The sequence below is a fragment of the Mustela nivalis genome (assembly GCF_964662115.1).
Source record: "Mustela nivalis genome assembly, chromosome: 19".
NCBI lineage: Eukaryota > Metazoa > Chordata > Mammalia > Carnivora > Mustelidae > Mustela > Mustela nivalis.
The window spans coordinates 5,601,202-5,619,968 of record NC_139038.1 but is presented as its reverse complement, the minus strand read 5'-3'; the positions used below and the strand labels follow the sequence as shown (position 1 = coordinate 5,619,968).

Here is an 18,767-nt window from a genome sequence, read left to right as displayed (position 1 = left end):
GGTGAGTAGGTAGATGGCTGGGTGCTGGGTAGGTGGGGGGAGGGGTAGATGGATGGGCGATGGGTCGGGGGGAGGTCAGTGGGTGGGTGGGTGGGTGGAGGGATATTTAGAGAGGAGATTCTTCTGTCAGGGAGTTCATGAACTAAGGAGTAAAGCCAGCCCCTGATGTCAGGAACAGCATCGGTGGTCCTGCCTGCTGGTGACTGAACGCTTTAGCCGTAGTGTTAGAGCAGATTTCATCTGTCCAGTACATTTGACCACAGATTCATCCAAATTCTCTGGTTGGCTTCAGAATAGACACAGTAGGTTTTGATCAGGCTTACCTCTGGGTCCTGTTTGGCGTGGGCTTAGGTCAAGCCATAGTTGTGGGTTTTCTCCGAGATATTCGGAGGGATGGTGGGGGGCTGGCCTGGAACAGAGCCTCCGTGGAGGGGCTGGGCCCACCCCGGATGCAGAGAGAGGAGAGCAGGGGCGTGAGAGCAGTGTGCGCGGTCATTGCATGCTGGCTGTGGGCCACTGCCGCCCCACGCCACTCCTGGGGACCTTGAGAGGTATGACTAGGGCCCTGGGCTCCAGGGAGAGCTAAAGAGAGGGGATCCCCAAACCACCAGAGGGAGGCTGCCCAGATTCTGCAGTGTGGTCTGTAAGGGTGAGGTGAAGGAAGCCGTGGTCCCCTGTGTGAAGACAGTCTGGGAGGGGGTCCCCCAGCCTCCTGCACCAAGGTATAGCCCCCTCCAGGTGACGCAAGACAGTTTGGACAACATGTTCAGGTGGCTCAGCCTTAATATGTCATTATATTCATTGCTTTCAGGTTAAGGGGGAACAGAAGTGGACGTTTTAAACATTTGTATGAAAGGGGTTTGGGGGTTTCCCATCTAACCCCCAAGGACCCCACTTTCCCTGGAGACGGTGTGCTGAGAGTATATCGCCACTAGGGGGCACAGGACACCAAGCTGGGACCAGAGGTCTCACTGAGGCCCTAGGTGAAGGAGGAAGGGGTTCTTGCAAGCAGTTGATCCAAAGGGGTTTGTCTCCCAGGATGGCTGAAATCCAGGGTTGCGTATTTTCAGCAGGGGCGGGGGGCATCTAATCTGGCATGAGGATCCTGATGGCAGTGAGGGCAGGAAGAGCAAGTCTGGACAGTCAGGGCCCCCTGGCCCCTAAGACTCTACGCCTGGCTCAGGTGTACACTAGCAAACATAGCCAGCTTGGGGCAGTTCTCCTGACCCAGGGCCCTGGCCGGACCCTGTCTGACCCTGCTGTGGGTTTCTTCACCACCCAGGTGTGGTACAGAGAGGACGTCAGCCACCCCAACCCTGAAGGCTCATCGTGGTCCCTCGTGGACACCCCAGGGGAGGCGGTGCAGATCAGCTGTGGGCCCCACGACCTCCTGTGGGTCACGCTCTGGGAGGGGCAGGCCTTGGTCCGGGAAGGAATCAACAGGAACAATCCCAAAGGTGGGCAGCCCTACACCCTATACAGGGAGAGGCAGGGGACACCCAGCTTCTCCCCAGCGCTCCGGCTGATGGGGGCCGCCCACTCTTTCTTCTGGGGTTGGGTAGGAAGTTCCTGGTCCATAGTGGAGCCTCCCGCCGCCTCTGAAAACGGGATCGTACACGTCTCCGTGGGAGTCAGCGTGGTCTGGGCTATCACCAAGGACCGGAAAGTAAGATGGGGTCCCTGGGGGCTTGGGACAAGGGCTTTGTTTAATTTCTTCGCTTCCTTTGTTTCTTATTCTTAAAAGGAATCACTGGCCCTTATGGGAATCAGACTCAGGGCTGTGCAGTTTTTTTTTGTTCTTACAAGTGTGGTCTCAACCCCGTAGGACAAATCCAGGCTAACACTGTCCATTTTCTGGGCTTGAAGGCCTTGGTGATTTCTACCGTATGCCTGAACCCCATACCAAGTGCAGAACAACCCTTTCACTCAGTAGGTAATGACATTTCAGAGTCAGATGCCAACTTTCTGAAATGCTCTCTTAACTGTATTTGTCCCTTTGCTTGTCACTTTACATCAACAAAGAAAGTCCAATAAAATAGGCACATTTCAGGTTGTTTCCATGGTCTCTTTAACCTCCCCTCCCGGGCATCCCCTAGCATGCCCGGGGGATGGATTCCCCCACACATCTGAGTCTCTGTCCGTGCAGAAGGTCCCTGAGCCCAGAGTTCAGGTCACCTGAAGCCATCCACCTCCCACAAGGCCATAGCCTCTCTCAGAGCAACGCGTTCAGGGAGCAGAACTGTCGTATTTACCTGAGCCGTTTGCTCAGTCTTCAGCCAAATGTTTGTGCAAACCTTCTTTGGGTCAAGGAGACATTTTAGGCAGTCTAGAAATTGTTATAAAAGGGATGTGAGGGTTTCTCATTTAACCGGTCACCTCCCTGCAACCCGCCTCAGGAACTGTGGTTAAACACGAGTGCTAAAAATGTGTGATCCTCTCAGCCTCAGAACTGCTGGGGTCTTGCTCACGTGGCCATCCAGAGTGGGTAAGGACAGTTGTGGGGAGCACAGCAGGGGCTGGGGTGGGGGAGTCAGCCACGGGGCCACATGTGGGCTTGAGGGAAATTTGGTTGGATTGTGTGTATTTTTATAAGTCAGCATGAAAAATGTCAGGCCTTTTCTTTTATCTCTTTTTTTTTTTAGTTTTTATTTATTTATTTGACAGAGAGAGATCACAAGTAGGCAGAGAGGAAGGCAGAGAGAGAGAGAGGGAAAGCAGGCTCACTGAGCAGAGATCCCGACGTGGGGCTCGATCCCAGGACTCTGGGATCATGACCTGAGCTGAAGGCAGAGGCTTAACCTACTGAGCCACTCAGGTACCCCCCCCCCCTTTTTATTAAAGTAATCTCTACACATAACACGGGGCTGAAACTCATGGCCCTAAGATCAAGAATTGCATGCTCCAGTGCCCAGCCAGGCACCCCCAAAAAAGGCTTGAAGAGATGATTTCATAAAGCTATTTTCATATATTTCACATATCAAAAAAATCCAAAATAGGTTATTAATGTCATAAGTTTAGAAAAAATGGTTTTTCTAAATAATGTCGTTAAGACCATTATCTTTTTTTTTTTTTTAAGATTTTATTTATTTATTTGACAGAGAGAGAGATCACAAGTAGGCAGAGAGAGAGGGGGAAGCAGGCTTCCTGCTAAGCAGAGAGCCCGATGTGGGACTCGATCCCAGGACCCTGAGATCACAACCTGAGCCGAAGGCAGGCTTAACCCACTGAGCCACCCAGGCGCCCCCAGGGCATTATCTTACATAGAGCCAAGCTTGAGTGGATCAGATGGCATTTTCCAAGCATCAGGCAAAGATGGGGACTGCATAGAGGACCACGGGGGAGAGATGTCACTAGCAAGTTCACAAGGTCAGTGTCTGCATTAGAGATGCAGACATTGCCCACCTCCTGGTTCTATGTGCAGTCAGACAGCTGATAACCTGCTGCTCCTGCCTGATGCCAAGAGGTGCTAAATTGGTAGAACATTCTAGAAAGATTCAGGCAGCCTTATCTCCTGGAGGGGCCAGAGAAGAGACAGGAAGCCACAAGGATAGGTATGGCTAAGGGCAGGTGACCCTCAGCAGTGTAGGACAGTGCCAAGCCCAGAGGGAGATGCAGCAGGCGTGTGGGGAAGAGGGACCTAGGTCACATCTCGTTTCTCAGTGATGTGCTGTGCTCCTTCGTGGCCTGAACCGAAGGACCAAATTATCCATTTGTTCTTCCAGAGCCTTTGAAAACCATCTTCTGTTTCAGTGACCCTCCACGGGGGCCTGTTGATTTCTGACTTTCCCAGGTGTGGTTCCGAAGAGGTGTCAACTCGCACAATCCCTGTGGCACCAGCTGGATCGAGATGGTCGGAGACATGATGATGGTCAACGTGGGGCTGAACGACCAGGTGTGCCCGGGATGCTGAGCCGTGGACCCGGCCGCCGGGGTCAGCAGCTCACCCCCAGTAAAGGTCTCAGAGTGGGGCCTTCCGCTCTGGGGCCCCCGCCAGCCAGGCCCCACTCCAGCATGGGGCCCCAGCTGCTCCTTGGGCTCCCAGCCTGCAAGGACTGGCTCGTCCCAGGCCTCTCCCCAAGGATGCTCAGCACGGTGGTGGGGAGCTCAGACCGGGGGCACACACCCCGGAGACTTGAAGGGTTTTGTCGAGCATTATTTGGACCAAATCAGCTCAGGAAATACAGAACGAAACTGATCTTCCCAGTTTTACAGACGCGGCATCTCTTGAACGTCACTCATATTTGTGCAGCGTGGCGGCCTCAGAGATGACATTTGGCTGCTTTTCAGACTGCCTGTGGGAAGGCGACTCCTTTCCCAAGGCACTGCCCTAGAAGCTCTTTCCAGGGGTGCTGGCCTTTTCTGTGCCCCCACATGGTCCCCCCACCCACCCGCATTGGCAGGGTGCACGGCAGCCAGGGGCAAGAAGGGTGCTGGCTGGTGTGCCCAGGGACTGAGGACGGAGGCCAGCCTGCCACGGCCCAATGATGGAGACACCGCAGCCCTTCCAGCAAGGCCGCCTGGGACCGCCCTGGGCAGGCCATGGCCCTTTAGGCACCCCCCCCAGGCCAGGGCCCATCAGCTGCGCGGCACACCTTCCTTCCTCAGCACCCGAAGGCAAAGGGGAGGTTGTCCACCCAGCCACCTTTCTCACAGAAAATGAAGTCAGGATCAAGGAGGCTCTCTTGCATCTTTAAAAAGACCCCGACTGTTCTCTGGGTTCCCTTGGGGAGCAGCTTTTTTCCCACTGGAGGCTACACAGGAGATGGGGACACAGGAAGACTCTGTCCCAGCACAGTGCCCAACGGCCCTGCCACCTCCTCTGGGCTCTGTCAGCCCAAAAGGGTCTGCCTGAGGCCGGGGAGCCAGGACAGGGTCCCCGCTTCTCCTGAGCTTGGTGCTGTGCCCTCCCCCAGTTGTCTCCAGTGTCTGTTCCCTGCATCTGACCCGTGCGCTGACCCGTGTCCTCAGCCCCCCCCGGCTGTAACACTCGTGGGTGTACACACGCCCCCACTGCATGTTTTGGGGGGGATGCTTGCCTGCATCTACAGACATGTCCTCCAGCCTTGGGGTTCTCTCCCCCACACCCCCAAAGGGACGCCCAGGGATCCTTCAGGTCTGTGCTGGCCTCTGACCCAGCCGTGCCTCTCTGTGTGCTAGGTTTGGGGCATTGGCTGTGAGGACCGGGCCGTGTACTTCCGCCAGGGTGTCACCCAGAGCGAGCTCAGCGGGAAGACGTGGAAGGCTATTGTCGCCAGCCGAGAGAGTGACCGATCCCACTCTGGTAGCTCTTCAAGTCTCCTCAGGTGATCCCAGGGGCACTAGGGCACGGAGGACACAGGTCGGGAAGGGCCATCGGTGGCCTCAGTGGGCAGCATCTGGGGGAGGCTGCGAGTTGGCCTTGCAGTGGGGCACTGGGCCCAATGAGGTCTCTTCCTCCCTGTGCATGGTGCCGGGGCTTGGCCTGAGGGTGGCCTCTGGGAGCAGGCTGGGGGCAGGGAGGAGGTGGCAGGTGGGTGAAGGTGGGGTGTCTGTCCATGTTGGAACCCGGGGTTGTCCCTGAACAGCGCTGGCCTTTTGGTTCTGAGGTCTCAAGGTCTTGGAGAGAAAAGGCTTCTCAGTGAGGAAGATACCAAGTCCCGTCTGTCAAACGAAAGCAGAGAAGAAAACAGAGGGTCTCTCTAGTCTAGAACAGGGACCTCAAACTTGGCCATGCACCAGAAGCGCCAAGAAGGCTTGTCCCCGCACCAACATCCAGATCCCGCCCCCAGAGCCGCTATTTCCGTAGAATTTTACATTCAGTAGATTTTGCGTTGTTTGCACGGTCCTAGGTGTGCCCACTGGTATAGCTCTGAGGACTATACCTTGAGAGCCTGTGTGTCGAGAGTGTGGATGAGTCCCGGCTCTGCCCACGGGCGTGAACAGCAGGCAGATGACTTAGCGTCTTGCGGGGGGTGCGGTTGGTGAATGCCGGAGCTCTGTACCTTGAAAGCCCGCAGTGCTTACCTACCCAGTCCAGTGGCTCAAGGGCCCTTGGGACAGCGCTCCACAGTAGCATGGACACCCCCAGACCCCAGTCCACATCCCTTTGCTCCCCCAGCATGGCTCACTCACCCAGCTGACTCTGTTGCACTGAACGCCCAGGGGGCTGGCCAGGCTGGCCTTTCCTCATTAACCTGAGGGTTTAGGCTCTCAGCTGGAGGTACTCAGATACTGGAATCAGCTGAGAAGCTTCCAAAATTACTGACGCCAAACCTTACCCTTGGCAATGGCTTCTTAAATACGACATCAGAAGCACCGGAAATGAAGGGGAAAATAGAGGCATTGGAATCTCATCAAAATTAAAACCTTTTTGCATCAAAGGACGCCATTGGGAAAAGAACAAGACAATCCACAGAATGGGAGGAAATATTTGTGAAACCCGTGTTTGACAAGGGTCCAGTACCTAGACTGTATAAAGAGCTCTTACAGCTAACACGAAGACGGCAACTCAGTTTAAAAAGGGCAAAGATAGAACGACCCTGTGACCCAGCACTCACCCCGCTAGATCTATACCCAGAAGAATGGAAAACCGATGTCAGAACAAAAATTCATACATGAATGTTTGTGAGGACGTTATACACAGTAGCCAAAAAGTACAGACAACTCAGATGTCTATCGGCAGATGAATAAATAAAACGTGGCATATCCGTACAGCAGAATATTCTTCGGCAACAAAAGAATGTACTGATCCCCGCTACACCAGGGGTGAACCTTGACCTCATCATGCAAAGCAAGCGAAGCCAGTCACAAGAGACCGTGTCTTACGCGTTGCCATTTATATGCAGTGTCCCGAAGAGGCAAACCCATAGGGACGCAAAGCACATTAGTAGGTGGGGAAGTGGGGGTGGGGGGTGGGTATGGCGAGCTGCTCCTTAATGGGGACAGGGTTTCCACGTGGGGGTGATGACGAAGTTCTGGAACAAGGTGGTGGTGGTCATTGTGTAACCTCATGGGTGTGTTTAATGCCGCATCGTTTGAGATGGTAAAATATTATATCACATGTATTATGCCACGTTAAGAAAATAATAATACCACCAGGTGTCCGGCCCCAGATAAATGACGTGATCGGCCTGGGCTGCGACCTGGGTGTTCCAGCTTCCTGGGAGGTAGCTGTCCCTGGGTGTGTGACGCGGCATGGCTGTGGGTTGTCCGGGGTCACGATGGACGAGGCAGGCCTGCCCGCAGCAGCGCGTGTCCTTCCCTTGAGGGGTCACGGGTCTGCCCCTTTTGTCCCCAGTGCTGGCTGCTTCTTTGGCGACGAGGTAAGAGGCAGTGGTGAGTCCTGTGCACCGAGCGACACGGATGCCTCTTTGGAAGCCGACAGACCGGGGCCTGACCAGCCTGTTCCTGCAGAGTCTGTGGACAGTCCCAGGAACTCCAGGGATAGCTCGGCCTCAGGCCCAGGCACTGGCAGGACCGCAGAGCGTGCCGTGGAGGTCCCTGGCCCCGCCACTCAGACTTCTGGGCCCGAGCCTGGCCCCGCCGCTCAGACATTTGGGCCCGAGCCTTGCCCTGGCCTGGCCTCCAGCCCAGCCGAACTGCCCTGGACCAATATTGACCTGAAGGAGCCCAAGAGAGCACCCGGCCACTCGGCTGCTGGCTTCCCAGAGACCACCGGCCTCTCCTCGCTGGGGCTCCTCCCGCTGGGCTTGGAGGAGCCCTATGGGGCCGATGACCACCCTCTGTGGGCCTGGGTTTCAGGAGGAGGCTGTGCCGTCGAGGCCCACGCTGTACTCAAGTGGTTCACCGTCCAGTCGGGTAAGCGCAGGTGTCTGGGGGCCCAGCACCCCAGAGGGTGCTCCTTGTGGTGGGGGGAGCAGAGGAAAGAGCCCTGGCCTGCTGCCCATCTGTGGGTGGGCCGGGCACCTTGCCCTGAGGCTCTGCTGGCCTGCAGGCCTGTCCCCGTCGGTGCAGACGCACTCCTTGTCCATCATGCCGGCCCAGACAGCCGCCTGGCGGAAGCAGATCTTCCAGCAGCTCACGGAAAGGACCAAGCGGGAGCTGGAGCACTTCCGGCACTACGAGCAGGCCGTAGAGCAGGTGGGCAGCTCCCGGAGGCACCGGCCTTCAGCTGGCACCCACCGAGCGCCTACAGTATACTGTCCCAAAGGGGAGGTGGAAGAGACAGAGACGCGTCCGTTCCTCTGTCCGCCCAGCTCGGAGCGAAGCTGTCCCTTCCAGGCCCTGTAGATTCAGGGATGAAGACATGAGTCTATCCATCCTGAAGAACTCGGGCCCCATCACGCTCCAGGCACAGCCTCGGCCCTTGGGACCCAGATACCAGCCTCAGTGGGAGGCGTGGGGAGGGGAGTGCTGTCCTCCCCTCGCTGCCGGAAGGGCCCCCAAGAGCCAAGAGGGTGTGGCGTTTGATTGAGATGAGTGAGAACAGGGTTGAGGGCTGGCCTGGAGCCCCTTAGGCAGAGCCCACCTCCTGGACGCCCACAGTCAGGTTGGGGGGCGCAAGTTACGCCAGAAACATGGCTCCCTGGGCCTCAGCTGCTGGTGCAGAAGCATCTTGGCAGCCCCGAAGTGTTGGGCCTCCAGATGCAGGCCAGGTGTGGGCCCCAGCTTTGGCACCGACTTCTTAGGTGACATTGGATCAGGCACAGACCACCCCACCCCCAGCCCCAAGCCTCAGATTCACCATCTAGAGCATGCGGTAGCAGTGCTGAGCCCACAGGTGTTTGAGAATTAAGAGGGTGTGCAGAGACAGCGCCGGCTCGGGGGCCTGTTGAGTGTGAGTTCCACCTTGGTCACTAGTGGGAAGTTAGGGAGCTGGGTGCGCATGGGGCCGGGGTCCGGGGCCCCGTCGGCCTGCCTGTGACTCTGTCCCGTGCTCTTGGGGCCTGTGCCGCAGTCAGTGTGGGTGAAGACGGGGGCCCTGCAGTGGTGGTGTGACTGGAAGCCCCACAAGTGGGTGGACGTCCGCGTGGCCCTGGAGCAGTTCACGGGGCTCGACGGGGCTCGGGACAGCATCCTCTTCATCTACTATGTGGTCCACGAGGAGAAGAAGGTGCGTGGGGGGCTCCCAGGGGAGGGGGGCTGAGCGCTAGCCCGTGGGAACAGCGGGTGCGGTTGGTGGCCCGCCAGTGCATGGAGGCCCCTGCTGCAGCCTCCGCTGGCCTCCTCCTCACAGAGCCGCGGACAGTCGCTGGGCTGTCGGCTTGGGGAGTTAAAGCCCCTCTGCCCTTCCCACTGGGGTTCAAATCTGGTCAGTTGGGTTCTCGAGTGTCTTGTCGATGTCAAGAATGTCACTAAGGCACTTGCTCACGAGCTAGGTTTCCCTGACGAGCAGGCTTGGTCCCAGAGCCGTCTCGAACCCACAGGCCCCCGGACCCCCAGGACTCGCTTTCTGGAACCAGGGGCACCCCAGGCCTTCCCTGTCCCTCTACTGCGGTAGAGGCTTTACCCAGAGGCCCTCCGTGCCTCCAGCCCCACAGGTCCCCCTCTGGCTTGGTGACAGCTTGCCTTCCATCCTCCGTAAACAGTACCTCCACGTGTTCCTCAACGAGGTGACAGTGTTGGTCCCCGTGCTCAATGAGACTAAGCACTCCTTCGCCCTCTACACGCCTGAGAGGACCCGGCAGAGGTGGCCTGTGCGCCTGGCTGCCGCCACCGAGCAGGACATGAATGACTGGGTGAGCACACGTGACCCACGGGCCGGGCTCCAAGGGCAGCAGTGGTCCTGGGGCCGCCTGGACTGGGCCTGCCGCCAGCCCCCTTCTCAGCGCTGACCGGCCTTCTCCCCGCACCAGCTTGCCCTGCTCAACCTGTCCTGCTGTGAGAGCCGGAGGGTCCATGGCCACCCCTCCCCGCAGGCCATCTGGTCCATCACCTGCAAGGGTGACATCTTCGTGAGCGAGCCTAGCCCAGACCTGGAGGCCTCTGAGCACAGGCTGCCCTGTGACCAGATGTGAGTCAGCTGTGCGCCGGACTAGCTCAGGACCACCAGAGCTTTGCTTCTAGAAGGGATGTTCTAGAAGGTTCCCACAGGAATGGCTGGCTGGTTCCCAGGGCCTGAGTCTTCCCAGGCCTGGTAGAGGACCCTGGGGGGTGGGGCCAGAAGCCTGGCAGGGCTCAGGCACATCTCAGCACCCTGAGCAGGTGCTGTGAGTTGGGGGAGGTGGGAGGTGGCTCTGTAGGTGGCAGGGGATAGAATGAGGTCACCTGCAGCAGATCAGCAGATGCTGGTGCTGCTGTTCTGGGGCATCTGGCATTCAGGGTGAGAAGGCAGATAGGGACCCAGGAGGGGACACAATGCTCCCAATTCGACCCAGGGTTTCCCCTAGGTCCCTCTGAGGCCCCTGAGGATGAGGGAGAACATAGGTGAGAATCCCAGAGGCCGTGTGGAACGGGCCGCTGGCTCGGTGCCCCCGCCCGCCGACCCTGAGTCTCCTGCACCCACTCTGAGGGCGTATTAGTTCCAATCACTGCCAGATGGGAAACCAGGCAGGTGCCATCAGCCTTAATAAAGTCCACCATTCAGAGCCCGAAGAGGAGTCGAAGTCGGATGTTCGAGGGAGGCCACGGAGCCGGAAGCAGGCGGAAGGCTGGCGCGGTGTGCGGCGTCTCCGTGACCTCTCTCCGCTCGCTCCAGGTTCTGGCGGCAGGTGGGAGGCCACCTGCGGGTGGTGGAGGCCAACAGCCGGGGTGTGGTGTGGGGCATCGGCTACGACCACACGGCCTGGGTCTACACTGGCGGCTACGGCGGAGGCTGCTTCCAAGGTGAGAACGGCCTGGATGCAGAGGCCGGCAGGACCAGCTCCCCGAGCCCGGCCCACAGCATTCTCAGGCCAGTCCCTCCTCTAATCCTGCCTGGCTTCCCTGCCCCACTCTGGAGCCACTGGCCCAGTGTTGACTCTCGGCTGACAGCAGGCTGATAGGTGACCTTCACCACAGCCAGCCTCCACAGAGGATGGTCCCAGAGCCAACCCTCGAGGTGTGAGAGCCCAGAGACCAGGCCTGGTCTCCAATGTGCCTTCCTGGGCACCCACAGCTGATCTGGGGGCCTTGCAGTTTCTAGAAAGGCAGCTGCCAGAGCCTCCACTGTGTCCAGCCCCTCATTTCACAGATGATGCCTCAGGGCACATTGGGATAGCCCCAAGACCTGGCTGTCCTGATTCCCAGGCCTGAATTCTAGCCCCTGGGTCATGCCTTCTGGGATGAGACCTGTTGGCTCCCTAAGTTCTAGGAAACAAGGTCCTGTGTCTCCTCCTGGGAAATGCAGGCAGATTCTCAAGTAGAATGTTTGAAGCCACAGCCCACATGCCCTACACTGAGGGACAGCCAGTCCTGGAGAACCAGCTGTGGTCCACTAAGACCATGGGAACTGCACATCTTCCTCATTTCCTTATGAGGCAGGAATTAAGTTTGTCTCCACTTCACAAATGAGGAGACTGGGGCTGGTGGACGTTATGTGAGTGTTAATAAGGAAGGAGCTGGTGGGTCTTCTCATGGAGGGTCTACAACCCCAGAATAATCACACAGCGAGAACCCCAAGCCAGGCCCGTGAACCCCTCTCTCCTGGCCCTCCCCACCTACGCTCTGCGGCCTTCAGGGCTTCAGACACAACCCTGAATCCTCAGCCGGCAGCCTCTTCTCCCCTCAGGCCTGGCCAGCAGCACCAGTAACATCTACACGCAGTCGGATGTGAAATGTGTCTACATCTACGAGAACCAGCGCTGGAACCCCGTCACAGGCTACTCCAGCAGGTGAGCGGTTCAGGCGCCAGCTGGGGGCCTGTCCAGCCCAGGCCACCAAGGTTTCGACAGGAACACAAAGTTGGTCTGTGGTGGCCTCACTGTTGGGTCCTCGAGGGGGATCCAGCTCATCTGAGCTCCGTTCCATCTGGGAGGGGGAGATCACTTGTGATCTTTCAGTGTCACCCTCGCGGCTTGAAGGATTTCCTGGTGTGTAAATATTTGTGGGTTTCTCTGTTCACCCCAGTAAGTCAGGGTTTGAGCTTTGCCGAGGCAGTTAGTACACGGTGCCAAAGTACATCCCAGAGACCTCGACGTGGGTTGTGTGTAGCTCCCCACTTCCTCCTCAGTCCTTCGGAAGAGGGACAGGGCCACCATGTGCTCTCTGGTCCCTGCAGAGCGTGCACACCAAGGGCCACAGCCCCTGCCACCCGAGCCCCGTGGCCACCTGCCCGACACCGTGGGGGGCCTGTCACTCTGTGAGTGTCCAGGTCGGCTAGGCTGTGGTCAGCAAGCACCACAGACTGGGCAGACTAAAAGTGGACGTTCATTCTCTCCCTGTCCTGGAGGCTGGGGAGCCTGGAATCAAGGTGTGGGCGGGGCCACGTCTGTCCGGGGGCTGTGAGGGACAGTCCGCTCCCAGCCTCTCTCCTGGAGGCCTCAGCTCCCTTGGTTTGGGGCAATGTCCCTCCTGTCTTCACATCACTTTCTCTTTGAGAAATTTGAACTGAGCAAGGACACTGTCGTATTGGTTTAGGGCACACCCTAAGGACCCCATTCTGACTCAACTACCTGCAAAGACCTTTCCAAGTAAGGTCACACTCACGGCTACCGGGGATAGGGCTCCAACGTCTTCTGGGGGCACAGCAACCTGTAAGAGGGGAAGAGTCAGGCTCTCAGCTCTTGGGCGGGTGGCCTGGCCACAGGTGCCACCCGGGCTGCCATGTGACCGGAGGTCAGCAGGTTGCTGTCCCCACCCCGGGGCAGTTCTGGTTTTGCCCCTCACCCCCTTGGAGATGCAGGTGTCCTAGGTGCTCGTGTCTTGTCCATCGCCAGCTGGTGCAGGCCGGTCTTCTCCTCTTGCAAGTCACCCCACCACCCTCATTGTCCACCACAGGGGTCTGCCCACGGACCGGTACATGTGGAGTGATGCGTCGGGGCTGCACGAGTGCACCAAGGCTGGCACGAAGCCCCCGTCCCTGCAGTGGACCTGGGTGAGCTCCGGGCTGCGGGGCGGGGGCTGGCACTGGGGGCCGCCCTGGCTGACCCTCTTCTCCTCCAGGTTTCTGACTGGTCTGTGGATTTCAGCGTTCCCGGGGGCACGGACCAGGAGGGGTGGCAGTATGCCAGTGACTTCCCTGCGTAAGTGTCTCTCCACGTGAGGAGGGGCCCTCACCTGCCCTGCCGTCCCGGCTTGCTCCGGCCCCTGCCAGTACCCGGGTGCAGCCAAGGCGCAGACCCCTGTACCCCTGTACGCCCACCTCGGCTGCCAGCAGGGTTTGGAGCCAGCCCAAGAGATGAGCTCAGGTCAGCACACCTGCTACACCTAGAGCTCAGCGGCAGGCTTAGGGAGGACAGCCGAGGCTCCCTCAGTGCCCTGCCGTGTCCCTCTTGCCCTGGAGGAAGGTTCGGGGGGATCTGGAATGAGGCCAGCGCCGTCCTGAGAAGCAAAGGGACAAGTGGGTGACAGGTCCACCAAGCCGGGAGGCCCTGGTGGGCAGTAGGCCCTTCATGGTGCATAAGTCATATCCACGTGGAAATCCAGAGCTGTGGGAGCCCGAGCCAGGGTCTCTGAGCAGGCCCAGGCCCAGGGATGAGCCAGGTGTCTGCGACGGGCGAGCCCATAGGCATCCCCTCCAGCCACAGCCAAGCCTCCTGCACTTGACCCTCCCCTTGTCTTGGCCTCAGCTCAGCTGTTCCCCAGAAGGGCTCTCATGGGCCCAGTGGTGGGGAGAGCTAGAACCCTGGCCCGGCAGCCTCCACATCCTGGCCCCTGGAGACCCTGACCCCGGGGAGACCTGCGCCCCAGAGACCCCGGCCGGGCAGACCCCATGTCCTGTGATCCCTGCTGCCTGTGGAGCGCACTCTGGCTCACACGGAGGCTCTGCCCCTAATGAGTGGAAAAAAATGTGTGTGCAGACAAGGGTCCCTTTCTGGAAACTTCCACAAAGTGGTCTTGATTCCGGCTTCTTTCTCTTGCAGCTCGTATCATGGGTACAAAACCATGAAGGATTTCGTCAGGAGAAGGTGCTGGGCCAGGTAAAGACCAGAGTGACATGGTGACTGGGTCTTGTGGGCCTGCCCTTCCTACGGGGCCCTCCTGGGCCAGTCCGCGTGGGAGAAAAGCAGAGGGAAAGAGAATCAAAGTAAATGTCAGCCCAGGAAATGCCCTTGGGCTCCCAACGCTCTCTGGTTTCTGAAAGTTTGTTTGCAAGAACAAATAAGAGAAATGTCACTGGCAGGCTGTGCTCAGAGCAGGACAGGCGGGTCAGGACGGGAGGCCTGGCTGGGGGTGGGGCAGGGTGCGGCTCCTCTCCAGACCTCCAGGGGGGCCTGCAGAGGCCATGTGGGCCAACGGGTGGCCTGCTGCCCACCTGCGCATCTCTAGCAGGGGCCTTGCCAAAGCATCAGACCCCCAGGCTCTGCTCTCTTCCACTGTGCAGAAAATGTAAGCTGGTGACCAGTGGGCCCTGGCTGGAGGTGGCCCCTATTGCCCTTGGGGACGTGTCCATCATCCCAGAGAGCCCAGGTGCCGACAGGAGTGGGCACATCGCCCTCTGGGCCGTCAGCGACAAGGGGGATGTGCTGTGTCGCCTGGGCGTGTCGGAGCTCAACCCCGCGGTGAGCACCCTGCCTCCGGGCAGGGGGGCCACTGGGTCCGCCCACCTGTCAGGCCCCGGGCCCTCCTGAGGTTCTGGCAGATTCTTCCCGAAAGAGAACTCTGGACTGCGGTCCAGCTGGGCTCAGGCCTCCCGGGGCCTGCCCAGGACAGTCGCTGGGACCTGCGGGCACTAGATGAGGCCTGAGGGGGTCACTGGGTTGTGTGGGCACTTGTTGCTGAGGGTGAGATTGGTGTGCGGAGCTGCCAGTTCCTGGGACCTTGGGCAGGGGGAGGGGCACAGGCTGGGCCCCGGCAGGCCTCACTGTCCCCCTTGGGCTCCCATCCCCAGGGCTCCTCCTGGCTGCACGTGGGCACGGACCAGCCCTTCACTTCCGTCTCCATCGGGGGCTGCCACCAGGTGTGGGCCGTGGCCAGGGATGGCTCCGCCTTCTACCGGGGCTCTGTGTCCCCCACCCAACCGGCTGGTGAGTGCCGCCCCTCCCAGTGGATCCCCGCCGGTTGCAAGTAGGGACAAGGGGGGACTGGGGCTGGTCAGAGCGAGGCTGCATGTGCCTCTGCTTCTAGCGGGGAAGGGAGACAGGTCTCCTGTTCAGTTCAGCTGGACAAGCTTGGAGTGAGTGCTGCCTGTGGACCAGGCCCTGGGGCCGAGCGAGGACACTCCCCAGAGGCCTCACCCCCTCCTGCTGAGACTGACTGGGGGTGGTCATCCCGGCGATGGGACGGTCCCTTGCAGCCGCCCTGCACCAGCCCCGGCCTCCAGCCCAGGGTATTGCTGTCTGTGGGCACTTGCATGTCCTGCCCTTTGGGATGCCCTCTTGGGATGGCCCCACCTAGCCTACTGCCCACTCAGGGCTGCAGGCCATGCTGGCTTGTTCTTGACCGAGTGTCGGATGTCCAGACGGTGTCTGGCACAGGGGCGCTCGGATGGGTGCTGGCTTGCAAGGTGCTGCCCTCCACATGGGGACAGGAACTTGCGCATGGTGGTGCCTAGTGGCCCCGAGACAGACTGTCTACTCCATGCCAAGCTGAGCACCTTGGTGTCCCTGTTCCGAGATCGTGCTGCTGGACCCCACTCTCTCCCACCATGGCCTCTGAGGGCCCTGGGCGAGGTGGGGTGTTGGGGGGTTGCTCTGCTTGGCTCTCAGCTCACACAGGGCCCTGTGACATGCATGTGGCCTGGCTGGCCTGGGAACAGAGCCCGGCCAAACCTCCCTTGAGCCTGCGAGCTGCAGGGGAGGCCACGTGGACCACGAGCACAGGGGGTGGCAGGTGTGGTGTCGCCCGCTGCACCCTAAGTCCCGCCTTGTGCCGCAGGGGACTGCTGGTACCACATCCCGTCTCCTCCCAAGCAGAGACTGAAGCAGGTGTCCGTGGGGCAGACGGCGGTGTACGCCTTGGACGAAAATGGCAAGTTGTCTCTGAGCCTCAGTGGCCCCCAGGGGAGACAAGGGCTTCCCTGGGCACCCCAGTGGGATGAGACCCTGGCCAGCCCCAGGGCCCCGACACATAAGCTTTGTAAGCCACCATGAGAGGCCGTCAGTCTCGAACAAGTCCCTGTCCCGAGCTGTGCTGGGTGGGGGGTGCCAGCTTGGCCTGGGGCCTGCGGTGTGGCGCCCCCCGGGCAGCATGGGACTGGCAGAGGTCACCTGCCCGTGCCTCAGGGCTATTGCCAGTTCCCTTTCTTGCTTTGTGGCTGTCGTCACCACGAGCAAAGCAAGGAAAAGGACAGAGTTGGGACTGGAACCAGGGCTTTGAGTCCAGACCCTGTTCTCTGTATCTGTCTAAAGAATTCCTTGTGCTCCGTTTCTCATGCGTAGAGAGAGCCTGACGCCGCCAGCCCAGCACAGCGGGACGATTATGAGGCTCAGGCCGAGTCCAGTGTGGGGAGGGTAGAGTTGGCCCCGGCCCTGGCTTCTCTCTCTTCCTGGGCCGGCAGGAGCCCCAGGAAGTTTGGGGACAGCTTCCGTTGTCTCCGTAGCCAGACCCCAAACGGGGTCCCAACACTCTGGGCCCTTCTCTCTCCAGGGAATCTGTGGTATCGCCAGGGGGTGACGCCCAGCTACCCGCAGGGCTCCAGCTGGGAGCACGTGTCCAACAACGTGTGCCGAGTGTCCGTGGGGCCCTTGGACCAGGTCTGGGTGCTCAGGGTTGGGGGCCCGGGGGCCGAGGGTGGACGCTTGCTCTGGGGGTTTGGGGTGCTCAGGGTTCCTGCTCCGGTCTCCGCGTGCCGTGCCCGCAGTCCCACTGGAGATGGGGGCTGGACCCTCACTGGGTCTGTGTTTCAGGTCTGGATTATCGCCAACAAGGTCCCAGGGAGCCGTAGCATGAGCCGCGGAACTGTGTGCCACCGCACAGGCGTGCAGCCTCGAGAGCCCATGGGGCAGGGCTGGGACTACGGCATTGGGGTGAGCAAGGCCATGTGGGGTGGCTTACCTGGTTCGGGGTGGCATGGTCTCACCGCATGCTCTGGGACCTGCTGTCAGGGTGGGCGGGAGGCCCCAGAGAGAGCCCATCAGGGGTCCTTGATCTCCTGCAGTCTGGAAGCATGGTCTCTCCCCTTAACCCCTGACAGCCATGGTTGACGCGGCTCTCTCCTTCCAGGGGGGCTGGGATCACATCACCATCCGGGCCAACGCCACCAGAGCCCTCAGGAGCAGGTCCCAGGAGACAACCACTGACTGGAGTGGGGAGCCAGGCCTTCCCAGCACGCCCTCGAGGGTGGCTGGAGCCCTACACGAGGCCCATGGTCCTGTCTGCTGCTGAGCCCACCTCCCCCCTCACCGGAAGCAGGTTTCACGCAGGTGTTAAGGATCAAGGTGGATACGTGAGCCTTCCCATCTGAGCCAATCTTGAATGTGGATCCTGGAGGGAACCTGGCCGGAGGTCCCGGCCACCTCAGAGGCACTGGCTGAACCAGCCCAGAAATGTGAAGCTTTGTGGGCGCTCCTGCACGGGTCCCTGTCTGCAAGGAGGGCCACGGAGTGGGCTGGGGGCCACTTCACTCCAACCTGTCCGTTCCCACTCTGCCTCCCGCCTTTTAAGAAAGGGAACCTAGAGCCCCGCAGGAATGCTGCTCCGGGGAAGCCAAGCCCATGAAACCCCAGGGCACAGATCCCCCTACCTCCCGACGAAAATGGCTGTGGGGCTCACTCAGGGCCGCTTTGCCCTGTTCTGGGATGCTTTTTCAGAGCCAGATGCGGAACTACGGTTAAATTTCAAAAGTTAAGAGTTGGCAGCTTGGAAGGAAAGGCTGGGGAGGGGGGTCTTTCTCCTGGCTGGGCACAAGCCCTTGGTGGTCCTGGCATAAGCTGTCCATACAGAACGTGCTGACATCTGCCCCCAGCCAGCCTCCCCCCCCGCCATGGGATTGGGGGCTGCTCCCTCTGTGATCAGCCGGGCGGGGCTGTGGGGACATGGGGTGTGCCGGCCGCAGCCCCAAGCCCTCCACACCAGGGCAGGAGCCCTCCCCACCCGGGACCGGTAGGAAAGCACCTCCCATCCTGCTTCTCTTTCTTTTTTCTTTTTTTTTTTTTTAATTTTATTTCTAAGTGATCTCTCCATCCAGCATGGGGCTCGAACCCACAACCCCGAGATCAAGAGTCGTAGGCAGTACCAGCTCAGCCAGCCAGGCGCCCCTTCACTGCTGCTGCTTATGTGATGACGGCCCCATCTGGGGAAGCCTCACATGTGCTTCCTGCAACCAGACACGTTGCCTGGAGGCCATCAGAGCCCAAGCTGGCCTCTGCTCATATAGGGACAAAAACGGACAGACTCCAGCCTTCCCCGGAACTCCCATCTGGAGGGGTCAGGCGTGTGTTTGACCCCATCTTGCAGGGTCAGGCTTGTCAGCAGAGGCTAACTAGAAGGAGGTTTCCTGTGGGGTCCCCTCCTGCACCGGTGGGGGCTGACGGTCTCTGCGTTTGCCGGGAATGGTGGAGGTGCGACCGGGAGGTGTGAATGCGGGTTGGGGACGTCGTCCTGGGTGTTCACACCGGTCAGGTGGTCTCCGGGTGGGCACTGTGGGTTTCTTCTGTAGCAGCGATCTGTCATCCTGCGGTGACTTGCTGTCCGTAGCTGGGTGACTGTGTCCTCGCTGCTGAGCGCGCACCGTCTCCCTGCTCAGCATCACCGAACCGTCTTGATTCCTTGGCTGCTTTATTCAATAAAATCTCACAACGGAGCATAAA

General features: G+C 59.7%; 1 protein-coding gene across 2 annotated transcripts in view; it reads left to right on the top strand.

Annotated features, from left to right (window-relative positions):
- The window catches only part of TECPR1 (tectonin beta-propeller repeat containing 1), a 25,194-nt gene extending 6,427 nt beyond the window's left edge, over window positions 1-18,767 (top strand). The window contains exons 6-25 of one of the 2 annotated variants that reach the window (XM_082712703.1): window positions 1,283-1,457; window positions 1,563-1,666; window positions 3,791-3,892; window positions 5,158-5,303; window positions 7,277-7,797; window positions 7,934-8,079; window positions 8,897-9,052; window positions 9,528-9,677; window positions 9,795-9,952; window positions 10,637-10,764; window positions 11,648-11,750; window positions 12,856-12,952; window positions 13,021-13,100; window positions 13,941-13,997; window positions 14,402-14,579; window positions 14,909-15,044; window positions 15,895-15,987; window positions 16,606-16,712; window positions 16,866-16,985; window positions 17,182-18,767. In XM_082712703.1, the coding sequence (XP_082568829.1) occupies window positions 1,283-1,457; window positions 1,563-1,666; window positions 3,791-3,892; window positions 5,158-5,303; window positions 7,277-7,797; window positions 7,934-8,079; window positions 8,897-9,052; window positions 9,528-9,677; window positions 9,795-9,952; window positions 10,637-10,764; window positions 11,648-11,750; window positions 12,856-12,952; window positions 13,021-13,100; window positions 13,941-13,997; window positions 14,402-14,579; window positions 14,909-15,044; window positions 15,895-15,987; window positions 16,606-16,712; window positions 16,866-16,985; window positions 17,182-17,343 (2,919 nt within the window). In that variant the 3' untranslated portion in view covers window positions 17,344-18,767. Of the gene's footprint in view, window positions 1-1,282; window positions 1,667-3,790; window positions 3,893-5,157; window positions 5,304-7,276; window positions 7,798-7,933; window positions 8,080-8,896; window positions 9,053-9,527; window positions 9,678-9,794; window positions 9,953-10,636; window positions 10,765-11,647; window positions 11,751-12,855; window positions 12,953-13,020; window positions 13,101-13,940; window positions 13,998-14,401; window positions 14,580-14,908; window positions 15,045-15,894; window positions 15,988-16,605; window positions 16,713-16,865; window positions 16,986-17,181 lie in introns of both variants that reach the window. The other variant, XM_082712702.1, reaches the window with a different exon arrangement.